This window comes from Palaemon carinicauda, chromosome 29 (genome assembly GCF_036898095.1).
Source record: "Palaemon carinicauda isolate YSFRI2023 chromosome 29, ASM3689809v2, whole genome shotgun sequence".
Lineage (NCBI taxonomy): Eukaryota > Metazoa > Arthropoda > Malacostraca > Decapoda > Palaemonidae > Palaemon > Palaemon carinicauda.
Genome location: NC_090753.1, coordinates 879,918 through 893,073, shown reverse-complemented (window position 1 = coordinate 893,073; position 13,156 = coordinate 879,918). Strand labels below are relative to the sequence as shown.

At 42.7% G+C, this 13,156-nt stretch overlaps 1 protein-coding gene across 4 annotated transcripts in view; it reads left to right on the top strand.

Annotated features, from left to right (window-relative positions):
- The window catches only part of LOC137622170 (condensin-2 complex subunit G2-like), a 413,141-nt gene that overhangs the window by 125,591 nt on the left and 274,394 nt on the right, over window positions 1–13,156 (top strand). For all 4 annotated transcript variants that reach the window (XM_068352607.1, XM_068352608.1, XM_068352605.1 and 1 more), the window contains exons 5-7: window positions 5,457–5,617; window positions 6,267–6,551; window positions 6,907–7,089. In XM_068352607.1, coding sequence (XP_068208708.1) covers window positions 5,457–5,617; window positions 6,267–6,551; window positions 6,907–7,089 — 629 coding nt within the window. The remainder of the gene's footprint in view (window positions 1–5,456; window positions 5,618–6,266; window positions 6,552–6,906; window positions 7,090–13,156) is intronic.

Genomic DNA, 13,156 nt, shown 5'->3' with positions numbered 1-13,156 from the left:
ATTCCCCCCGTGCTGCTTGATGAGAAGGGTGCTTAACAAGGCTGATCATCCGCAACCCTCATAGCTCCGCTTGGCATCTGCTGGATGGTTCCTGTACCCTCTTTAGTTACTGACAGAAGTCTCCAGAAACTTCCTCCACAAGAGGATCTACTCAGACAGTTCCATGTGAACATCTTTCACGGAGCCGTAGGTCTCGTACGTCTTCATGCCCGGACATTTACCAACATCTCCTTACACGGAGAAGCTGTTTACAGCAAGTTGCTAAGAGGATGTTCTGGATACCTCTGGAATTCTCCAATTGCCAGCTAACAGGCTAGTAGACTATCTTCGGTGGTTGTTGGTGTGGATGTGGTATATTCCCCTGCTTGCCACTTCCAGCATTGCAGAGCATTGAATCCTGATCCTTCTCAGCAGAGGAGAGCTAGAGCTCATAACATTAGGTGTGTTGAAGAAGAACTATTCTGTGACACAGGCCTTATAAATGGGTGTGAGGAAGTATCAAACGACCTTCACCGCCCACTTACTGCAAGACGTGACCCCCAGGAATATGGAGACGTTTTCCATTGGCTCTGTGGTTGCTACACAATAAATGCTTTAAACACTTCAGGCTCCTTGTTGGACAAGTAGCAGATGGTGGAGGGCAGAGTTTAACCACAGTTAAGTGTAGAATGAATGATATAAAATGACTGGCTCTTTCTTTCATCTTCCCCTCTTTTGGGAAACAGCACCTATGGTACTCTGTAAAGCTAGCCTCCGCTCTGCAGGTAAAACCATTTCCCTTTGGTTACCTGGTATAGAAATATATACTTGTTACATCCCTATACCCCTTGGCGAGGTGAGATTGGGTAATGTCTATGGTCGATTCAAAGATTTTTACGTTTCTGAGAAGTCTTAGCTAGTCTAGTTATACAGTCACACAGGTTGCTGGGGCGGCTAACCGTGCGTTGCATGGAATTTAGCAGGGTGTTAGGTTCTACCTGTTAGGTGCAGAGCATGTACTGGAGAACCCCGGGTCAAATACTAGGCAGTTGGTGTGGACTTCCACCCTCCTAAAGGGTGAGTCATCCCTAATAAATAGTGAAAGGGTTTGTATTTAGTGTTGGAACAAATGAAAAATTTGAAAGTAATTCGTATTTTATCTAGTGATATAAAACTTGACCTTTTTATACGAATTTGCCCGCCATCACCTGTCCCCTGACAAGTCCTGCCTTCAATAAAAAGGGACGAGACAACACAGGTGTGAGAGTGAGAGGAGGGTATCCAGCTCCCCCCCTCCCCCGCTAACTAGTGGTGGGATAGTCACACCTTGTTTAAAGTCTTATGGCTAGTCTTCCAGCTTTTCCAAAAGCATGATCCATAATTAATAGCTCAAGGTTTGTATTGTTAGGAAAAATACAAATTGTTTTCAAATTTGTCATATTAGAATTACTTTTAGAATTTGTCATTTTAAACATATACTGTTGGTGTCGTATTTTATGAGTAAGGCCACTAATCATACCACCTTATATATTTGCAGTTTTCATGTTATGCTAAAAAAACTGAGAAAAGAACATATTCATATTGATTTTTCTGTTTTCAAAACAAATAACAGATTTTCATTTAGTTTGTATTAACAACTCTTAAAAGTCAAACGATTGTAGATACAGCTCATACATACATACATATACCAAGGCACTTCCCCCAATTTTGGGGGGTAGCCGACATCAACATATGAAACAAAACAAAAAAGGGGACCTCTACTCTCTACGTTTCTCCAGCCTACAAGGGACTCAACCGAGTTCAGCTGGTACTGCTAGGGTGCCACAGCCCACCCTCCCACATTATCCACCACAGATGAAGCTTCATAATGCTGAATCCCCTACTGCTGCTACCTCCGCGGTCATCTAAGGCATCGGAGGCAGCAGCAGGGCCTACCAGAACTGCGTCACAATCGCTCGCCATTCATTCCTATTTCTAGCACGCTCTCTTGCCTCTCTCACATCTATCCTCCTATCACCCAGAGCTTTCTTCACTCCTTCCATCCACCCAAACCTTGGCCTTCCTCTTGTACTTCTCCCATCAACTCTTGCATTCATCACCTTTAGCAGACAGCCATTTTCCATTCTCTCAACATGGCCAAACCACCTCAACACATTCATATCCACTCTAGCTGCTAACTCATTTCTTACACCCGTTCTCACTCTCACCACTTCGTTCCTAACCCTATCTACTCGAGATACACCAGCCATACTCCTTAGACACTTCATCTCAAACACATTCAATTTCTGTCTCTCCGTCACTTTCATTCCCCACAACTCCGATCCATACATCACAGTTGGTACAATCACTTTCTCATATAGAACTCTTTTTACATTCATGCCCAACCCTCTATTTTTTACTACTCCCTTAACTGCCCCAAACACTTTGCAACCTTCATTCACTCTCTGACGTACATCTGCTTCCACTCCACCATTTGCTGCAACAACAGACCCCAAGTACTTAAACTGATCCACTTCCTCAAGTAACTCTCCATTCAACATAACATTCAACCTTGCACCACCTTCCCTTCTCGTACATCTCATAACCTTACTCTTACCCACATTAACTCTCAACTTCCTTCTCTCACACACACTTCCAAATTCTGTCACTAATCGGCCAAGCTTCTCTTCTGTCTGCACCAGTACAGTATCATCCGCAAACAACAACTGATTTACCTCCCATTCATGGTCATTCTCGTCTACCAGTTTTAATCCTCGTCCAAGCACTCGAGCATTCACCTCTCACCACTCCATCAACATACAAGTTAAACAACCACGGTTGTTTTACAACACTCATGCACATCTCCCTTACCCTTATATAGTGGCACAATACATGCACAAACCCAATCTACTGGTACCATTTACAACACAAAACACATATTAAACAATTTCACCAACCATTCAAGTACAGTCACACTCCCTTCCTTCAACATCTCAGCTCTCACACCATCCATACCAGACGCTTTTCCTACTCTCGTTTCATCTAGTGCTCTCCTCACTTCATCTATTGTAATCTCTCTCTCATTCTCATCTCCCATCACTGGCACCTCGACACCTGCAACAGCAATTATATCTGCCTCCCTATTATCCTCAACATTCAGTAAACTTTCAAAATATTCCGCCCATCTTTTCCTTGCCTCCTCTCCTTTTAAAACCTCCCATTTCCATCTTTCACTGTCTCTTCAATTCTTGAGCCAGCCTTCCTTACTCTCTTCACTTCTTTCCAAAACTTCTTCTTATTCTCTTCATATGAATGACCCAATCCCTGACCCCACCTCAGGTCAGCTGCCCTCTTTGCCTCACATACTTTGCGCTTTACTTCCACATTTTTCTCTCTATATTTTTCATACTTCTCTACACTATTACTCTGCAGCCATTTTTCAAAAGCCCTCTTTTTCTCTTCCACTTTTACTTTCACTCCTTTATTCCACCATTCACTGCCCTTCCTCATGCTGCCTCCAACAACCTTCTTGCCACACACATCACTTGCAATCCCAACAAAATTTTCTTTTACTAACTTCCACTCCTCCTCTAAATTACCAGTTTCTCTTACTTTCACTTCGTCATATGTCATTTTCAACCTTTCCTGATATTTACTTTTTACCCCCGGTTTTATTAGCTCTTCAACCCTCACTAGCTCCTTTTTACATTCACCTACTCTATTCCCCCACTCTTTTGCTACAACTAACTTTCCTTCCACCAAAAAATTATCAGACATACCGTTAGCCATACCCCTAAACACGTGCATGTCTTTCAATCTTCCAAACATTCTTTTAGTTATCAACACATAAACTATTAATGCCCTTTCTACTACTCTTCCATTTGCCACTCTTACCCATGTATACTTATTTTTATCTTTCTTTTTGGAAAAGCTATCACTTATCACCATCTCTTGCTCAACACATATCCACCAGGCTCTCACCACTCATTTTCACCTGGTACGCCATACTTCCCAATGACACCTTCTACCTCTCCAGTGCCCACTCTAGCAATTAAATCACCCATGACAACTACATAATTCCTTCTACCCAGTCCTTCTACACACCTAGTTAATTCATTCCAGAACTCATTCCGCTCTTCACTTTTCTTACTACCTGCCCCATACACACTGACAAACGCCCAACATTCCCTACCCAACCTAACCCTTACCCACATTAACCTAGATGATATCTCCTTCCATTCCACTACTTTACCTGTCATCCATTCACTCAGCAATAAAGCCACACCCTCTCTCGCTCTTCCCCTTTCAATCCCGGACACTCTACCAGACATTTCACCAAACATCACTTCACCCTTTCCTTTTATCTTCGTCTCACACAAGGCCAATACATCTATCCTTCTAATCCTAAACATACTTCCAATTTCACATCTTTTACTCTCTATCGTACTACATCCACGCACATTCAAACACCCCAAAACTAGAGTGCGGGGAGCAGTCACTCTCCCCCCAGCTCCATCTCTTTGTTGCTGTCTCACAGGATGTAGATACAAGAGAGGGGGTTCCCAGCCCCCTCGTCCCGTCCCTTTTAGTCGCCTCTTACGACACGCAGGGATAACGTTGGCGCTCATGGGTTTATATAAAAAATGCTCATTTAAGACAAAAAGAAAGTACATTATCCATTTAAAAGTTACATACTCTACAGCATTTCTGTACAAAATAATAAACATGTGGTATTGGTGACAAGAATTTACTGTAATGATATACTCTACTGTCCAAAGCAGATCATAGATTATTTGAACTCTTATACAGAATTTCTTAGTCTCTTCAACACGCTCCTTCAACACACTCCATACACACTCCTGTTGTAAGTTCACAATAAAACCATTATTTATATCACTTGACAAATGTTAAGACTACAAATTTGTGCTAACGCAAATACAAAATTGCATTGTTTTGTAATAATTCTTCTAATTTTAAAAGAAAATAGAATTTTTTAAAAGGTAGAGCAGATTGTTTTCCAAATAATCTCATCACACATTTGTTGCTGTCCAGTGTACTAGACTATACAGACTTATTCAACAGACAAGTAGGGCTATAGTAAACATCCACAGTTCCAGATCTGCCAACCTTTTCTCTTTGCCTTGACTTGAAAGCTGTAATAAATTAGCAGAATTGGAAGAAGGGAAATTTCATATGAGAGATGTTTTTTGCGCATCCTTGGATTTGCTCAATGCTAACTCAGATGAGAGCTGACTTCTTGAATCTACCACTGTGTGATATTTGAAAACAACAAATATGAGCTATAGTTGAGTGACAGTTTTGGGTTAGATCTTCTCTCCATGCTTTACATAAGTGCTGAATGGGAATTCAATAGTGGTTTTCAAGAAAAGTATCACAAAAGATAATGAATGGTCTCATTATTGCATTTAGCTGGTTATTTTATATTGAAGGTGTTGCCTCATTGATCATGGATAATTATGACTGTCTTATTTTGGTAGTTCTGCTGCATGGAATGGTATCTGTGTTAGAGGGACAGCTGCAGGAGGCGATTGTAACTCTGTGCGAATTATGGTGGCACAATGAGCTGGACGAACGTGATTGCCTCATCAGCAATGTACTCCCTATTTTGATCCAGACAGCCATCGGCAAATCAGGACGGGTTAGTGCTGCCATTCAGGGGACTGGTTATTTTGTTTGATTTCTGTAGTGTTAAATTCAATGCCAAATAGTATTTATAATCTTTGTCCATTTATAAGTATAGTAGTCACTGTGAATAATATGCATACATTTTACGAGAACGAAAAGTGAAGCAAGATCCTGTAATTTTTAAGACCTTATTTAGTTCAGAATATTAGTTTACTATATAGACTTTCAATCCCATTAAGGGTCTTTTTTGGGGTGGCTATCTTTATGGAAGCAAGTGGTGATTTCTGTCATGTAAGAAACATATTCTTACATTTAGTTACCTTTTCAAGTATTCCCATCACATATTTTTGCTAATTTAAGTAAACATTGAATGTCATTGCCTTTACAGGAATAATAAAGGAACATCATTTCTAAACACCAGTTTGTTTTCCTCTCTTAGACGACTCCAGTTAGCTTTCAGTAACTGGGTTGGTAATTGTGGGAAGTGTTTCCCTTTCTGTTTGATATTTATTCCACCCCTTCCACTTCTATTTACTTTCTATAACAGTTTCATTCATATGTAGTAGCTATTCAATGTTCTCACTGAGGTATGGCAAAGTAAGAAATATTTTTTTTTATTGTTAATTACTAATTGGTGAAATATTTTACAAACTATTGAACAGAGGAAGGATGTCATCAGTGTCCATAACATCCGAGGAGCTCTGGATGTGGTTGAATTTGATGAGTCATTAGTGGATCTGCTGATGGCATGCAGTGCCTGCCCACGTTTTATCAGCTGCGAGGAAGGAGCCAGGTGGATCTCGGAGTTGTTCTCAAGGCAGATGCTCGTTTCTCGTCTCCATCGCAGCATTAAATCTGTGCTCCCCGAGTGTACAAAGGACCAGAGTGCCAAGTATGGGGAAGTGTACTTCAGGGCATGGAAGAAGAGTACAGGAGATGTGCAGAATGTAAGCTTACGGGGCTAGATTTATTCATAACAGTACTTTATTTTTGTAGCTGGGAGTTCATATCTTGTTTTAGGCTTCCCTTGCTACTGAAGATATAAAAAATAATAATTTGAGTTAAAGAATTAGTTTTGTTTCCTCAAAATTGAATCATGGCTTTCATCGTAGGTTAGGACAGTATGCATCTGAGAAAATGAAATGGTCACTGCATTTGTACTTTAGATTAAGAATTACAGTATGTATTTGTAGGAGGCAAATATCCTAAGAAGCACTATTAATATTAAATTATTCCCTTTAGATTGTGTGAACATGTTTGTTATAACCTACAATTTACAATAAAAGAATATTTCCTTTTCAGATGATCGAAGAGTCTTGCATCCAGGACCTCATGTACGCCGCTGTTCACGTGGACCCATTGGCTGGGAAGTTGTCTACAAATCTCCACCACCTGCTCCACCAGATCCATCGTCATAAGCGTCATCATTTAGTGGAGAGAATGATACTTAGCCTGTATAATCCATTCCTCTGGCGGTCTCTGAAGGTAAACAATACCCTCCTCTATAGATGTAAATATTTTAAGGGGGCCGGCTATGAATTTTTTCATTATGGTAAAAAAATAAACTCTAAAAATCCTTGAAAAAAATATGAAACAAATTGGAAAAAAAGGCTTCATTTCATTGTCTTATAATTTATTTCTAAGTTATATACAAAATTTCAATGCAATATCTTTAAAACTAAGGGAGACTATTGAATTTGAAGGTCAATAAATATAGTTTTTAAACATCTGACTTACCCGGTAGTTATATATATAGCTTACGTCCCTGACGTCACGGCAGAAATTTCAAAACACGCGGCAATCGCCGATTGGGTAGCCAGGTGTACCACCAGTGCGCCCTCTACCCAGGTACCTGGAACCATTCCAGTCATTCCTCAGATCTTACCTGCCGCCGCACCGGCAACATCGTTGGATTTTTCACTCGCTGTAACCTGTATAATTGCAGTTATCTTGGTGATGTACAATTTGGTTTTGGCTTTCGCTTGTTTGGTTTTGTTTTATTTTGACTGAGAGTGAGTGGTTGGAATATGATAGCTATGTTCGTAGCTTGAAAGGGTAGGATCAGGAGAGTTTTCCCCCTACTGTAAAAACTAACGAACCAACTCTTAAAGACATGATGGTGGAAGGAAATCATTCCACCAGCACTATGACGTCACAAATCATGTGACGTAAACTACGTAGAATGACTTTCAAAATTCATTTCTTTTTCTTGCAAGGAATGAAAGGAAAATACTAACTTACAAAACAAAAGTATTTATTTTTTATAATGTAAAAGGAATATATTATTTTTAAGAAAATATTTGTCCTATTAGTATACTTTCTTTAGATAATCATCGATCTATTTTCAGAGATTAAATGAAAGTAGCGTACAGTTAAGTTTACGCTACGTAGTATTCATGACGATCGATACAGTCCCACAAATTACTTTGTATCTTTATTTATTTTTTCGATATCGGGAATACTAATATTAATCGTATAGCCTATTGCATTCTCATTCAAGCCCTTGGCGAAAGAGTAGAATCTCTCTCAGCGGGTAGCTCTAAATTATGATCTGATGTGAAAGAGTTAAAAAGTGCAAGTTTCAGTGCTAAAATCAGTGCAGTGGAGGGTGCGGCTTGTCGGACCTATTGTTCTCCTAGCCCTGGACCCCTTCCAAGCTCCCCTAACCCCTGGGAGAAGGAATGTCGACAGGCGAAGGGAGGCGAGAGGCGTCAGCCCCCGAGCAGTCGTCCCCTCGAGCGTACCTGTTGACGCTTCCCAGAACGCTCGTCCTAGCCACGGGAAAGGCAAGTTAAAAGTGTTTATCTTCGCCATCGGATAATGCAGCTCACAGACGGGGCTGGCGTCTTAGGTTTTTCCCTTCCTGCTAGGCAAGAAGAGAGTTGCTCGTCATGACGCCGAGCGTCTAGATTCTAAACGCCATGACGCCAAGCGTCAGAAAGGATGCCGAGCGTCAAGGAGTTTGAGTACATCACGCCAAGCGTCGAGTAGTTGGAAGTCATGACACGTAACGCCGAGCGTCAGAGCATTGGACGTCAAGCTACTAACGCTGCTGTAAGAGTTAGACACGATGTTTGACACCATGTTTGACACTGAGCGTCGAGTAGAGGAACAGCTTACCAAGCGTCGGGAACCTGGTAGCCATGACGCCGAGCGTTTTAAGGAGGAACATCCTGCTAAGCGTCTAGAGACTAGTACGCATGACGCCGAGCGTCAAGGAGTTCGACGTCGGGATGCCGAGCGTAAGAGCCTCGGAAGTCATAGTTCTGAGCATCGAGATCGCGAACGTCATAGTTCCGAGCGTCGAGATCGCGAAAGTCTTAGTTCCGATCGTAATGATCGCGAGCGTCAAGCGTAGGGACAATGTGACGCCAGGCGTCATGATATCGGACTCCTCTCCACAAGTCAGGATATTAAGGAGTTTTCTCCTAGGAAACAGGACGTCTCTACCTCGATTAGAGACCTGTCGGAAGAGGGATCGATGGTCACCTTTCCCCTAGTGATCATTTAGAGGAAATCTCGGAAGGAGAAGATCCTAAGACCCTTCATCCTTCGGTGGATTTATAGAAACTTATGAGAGTTTTTACGGAAGTTTCCTAATTATTTTATTCCTGCTGCTCCTCGTTCCCCGCCTTCAGAGTTTATGCTAGGGAAGGCGTCGAAGGAGTCTCTGTTCACAAAGACGGTGTTGTCTCGCTCAGCTAAGAAAGCCTTGAGAATGATGGGGGACTGGATGCATCCAAGAACGACCAGGGAAAGACTGTTTTCTCTTTTCTCCGGTCAGATTGGCTTCCAGATCTAGCTTTTGGTACGAGACTGGAGAAGTTCTCGGCTTGGGAGTTCCTACCTCTGCCCAAGGAGACTTTTCGAATCTGGTGGACGCCCCTCGTCGGACAGCCATGAGAAGAACCAAAGTGCTTTGGTCAACGTTTGAGCTTGATCATCTTCTCAAAGGCGTCTTCAGAGCTTTCGAGGTGTTTTATTTCCTTGACAGGACTCTGAGAGCCTTGGGAAAAAAGGTTTATGCTTTTAAGGATGTGGACTCAGAAAGCCTCATCCTCATTATGTCTTGCATGGACAAAGCCTTAAGTGACGGATCCAATGAGTTGGCCCCCCCCCTTTTTTTTTTCGGCGGGTGTTCCTAAGAAAAGTGTCCAAATGTGCTCTTTTTTTTGTCCAATGGGGTTTTACCCTTACAAAAGTCGGAATTGCTGTACGCACCTCTTTCTTCCTCCCTTTTTCCTCAAAAGTTGGTCGAAGAGGTCGCTTCCGCTCTAGCCCAAAAGGCCACACAGGATTTGGTGTCTAAAACAGCAAGGAAGGTTCTGCCTACTTCTTTCTCAGCCGCAAAACTAAGGAAGAAACTCCATTCCCTCAGTTTTCGCAGTCCTTTTGATGGAAAACTTTTAGACCCGAGGGAAGGAGAGCAAAGAGAAGAGGATCGAATCCAGGGCGTAGTAGAGTCTGACTGCATTCGCCTTCAGACAGCAGTAGGAGCCAGACTAAGCAACTTCTGGCGAGCTTGGAAAAGGAGAGGAGCAGACCTTTGGTCCGTACAATTTCTAGAGGAGGGATGCGAAATCCCTTTCCTAGGGAAATCTCCTTTAGTAGTAACCCCGATAGATCTCTCTGCCAGATACAGAGAGGAGTCAAAGATACAGGCTATGCAACATCAAATGTCTCTCTTATTGGAAGGAGGCAATAGAGAGGGTGCAAGTTTTGCAGCACCAGGTTTTTACAACTGCTTATTCCTGGTTCCCAAGAACTCGGGGGGACGGAGACCAGTACTGGATGTAAGTGCTCTCAACGCCTTCGTTCAGAAGACAAAGTTCTCCATGGAGACATCGAAATCAGTCGTAGCAGCAGTAAGAAAGGATGACTGGATGGTCTCTTTAGACCTCCAGGATGTTTACTTCTACATCCCAATCCTCCAAACTTCAGGCTATACCGGAGGTTCGTGTACAAGGAGGAAGTTTTCCAGTTTCGGGCCCTGTGTTTTGGCCTAAGCACCGCCCCTCAAATAGAGGGTGCATCTGCTAGGACCTGTCGTTCTCCTAGCCATAGACCTCTTCCAAGCTCGCCAACCCCTGGGAGAATTAATGTCGAACGGCGAAAGGAAACAAGAGGCGTTAGCGCCTGAGCACTTGTCCCTCGAGTGTACCTGTTGACGCTTCACAGGACGCTCGCCTTCGCCATGGGAAAAGCGAGGTGAAAGTGTTTTCGTCCCCATCGGATGACGCACCGCCCAGACGGGGCTGGCGTCTCACATCCAGACCTCTGCAGAGGAAGTTTGCCTCTGTCGGACAGCGTCGTGTCATGACGCCTCAGACTCCAGGTTGCAGCCATTGGAGTAGTCCGGAGCGTTTCCTACTCAGAGCTCATTCCTACAATCGCTGCCTGGAGGATCTGCAAAGGACGTTGAGGTTATCAGAAGAACGGGGTCTTCTGATAAACAGAGACAAGTCTCAACTGAGGACCATCCCAAGAGATCCTTTATTTGGGGATGGAGATTCGGAGTAAAGTTTTTTCGGGCTTTTCCGTCTGCCTCAAGGACGGAGAAAGCCCTGTTGTAGCTTCATTGCTTTCTAGAGAAACGGAAGTGTTCTGTGAGAGAGTGGATGAGTGTGCTGGGAACCCTCTTCTCGTTGGAGCAGTTTGTCTCCCTGGGAAGACTGAATCTTCGTCCTCTTCAGTGCCACCTCAGTCGACATTGGGACAAGGGGAAGGAACTCGAAACAAAATGTATCCCCATTACAGAATCCGTAAAAAGTTGCCTTCAGTTGTGGAACGACCCAGTCAAATTCTAGAAGGTCTCTCCCTGGAACAGAGGAACCCAGACCTTGTGTTATGTTCCGACGCCTCGGACTCGAGGTGGGGAGCAACGCTGGGCAAGTTGGAGATCTCGGGTTCCTGGACAAAGATCAGGAGATCCTCCACATAAACCAGAAGGAGCTGTTGGCAGTCCTGTTGGTCCTCAAAGGCTTCGAAGGGTCAGTCCTGATCAGAGTGGTGCAGGTCAACGCTCACAACACTACAGCGTTGGCCTACATAGCCAAACAAGGCAGAATCCACTCGAGGTCCCTTTACGAGACTGCGAGTGAACTTCTTTACTGGGCAAAAGAGAAGAATGTAACCCTTTTAACAAGGTTTATTCAAGGGGCAAGGAACATAATGGCAGACAGTCTCAGCAGGAGAGGTCAAGTTTTGTCCACAGAATGGAGTTAGATCTGTGGCAACTTCTGTAGCCTTCAAGCAGAATAGGTCTGTACAAAGCATTATAAACGCAACCTTCTGGAGGAGTAAATCTGTGTTCACCTCACACTATTTGAAACTGTGTCCAGACTCTTTATGAGGACTGCTACACTCTGGGACCATTCGTAGCAACGACTGCAGTAGTGCGGGAAGGTTCTACCACTACATTCCCGTAACCTATTACCCTTTTCTTCTCTTGGAACTCTTGTATTTTATGGTTGTTCGTGGAGATTGGACGACAATCTTCCACAATAATTGATTTTAGTCAAGTGGTCAGTTTGTTTCTTGAGAGCGCCCGGAACAAGGGTATTGGAGGAGGTCCTGTCACCTAGAGATTTTACACCGGTTTGACAGCTCCTAGAGGTCTTCAGCCCCCTGGGTGGATCGCTGGATCTTGAAAGGAAAGCGAATGTAATGAAAGAATTCTTGAAGTCGGCTTCCTTATCAGGTACGAACCCTTAAGCTTGTTTATTAACTCTTAAGTAAATTCCAACAATGTTGGCTGTCTCTGACCCTCCACCAAAGGTGTCAATCAGCTATATATATAACTACCGGGTAAGTCAGATGTTAAAAAATGATATTTTCATAAAATAAATTTTTGAACATACCCGGTAGGTATATATAATTTAATTCCCACCCTGCTCCCCTCTAGAGACCTATGGGCATGGAAGATCTGAGGAATGACTGGATTGGTTCTAGGTACCTGGGTAGGGGGCGCACCTGGCTACCCAATCGGCGATTGCCGCGAGATTTGAAATTTCTGCCGTGATGTCAGGGACGTAAGCTATATATATATATATATATCTACCGGGCAAGTACAGTGTTACCTCTACATATGAATTTACTCCGTTCCACAACCAACTTCGGATGTAGAAAATGTTCGGATGTAGAAACGAATTTTCCCATAAGAATACATTGAAATAGGATTAATCCGTGGTTGAGCCCAAAAACCTATGATAACTCCTTGATAAATTACTACACATAATTACACATGACAATATGCACTCTAAATTAGATAATAGACATGTAAAAAAGAATAATTATCAAGAAATAATAAATAAACGGGTTTTTAGTGTCACTTTACCTGAGAAAGTCCAGCGCAGGTGTTGGTCTTGCTACGCAGAGAGGAGACGGACGGGCGGCGAGGAGGTAGAGAGGTTGACTACGATAAACGTACACTACCGTAACTTATTCTAACTTACACTAAGTGAACTTTAACCTAACTTAGCTTATTTATTTTTTTATTTTTATATTTTATATTTTTTTTACATTTTCTTTTTTCTTTTTGATGATTAATTTT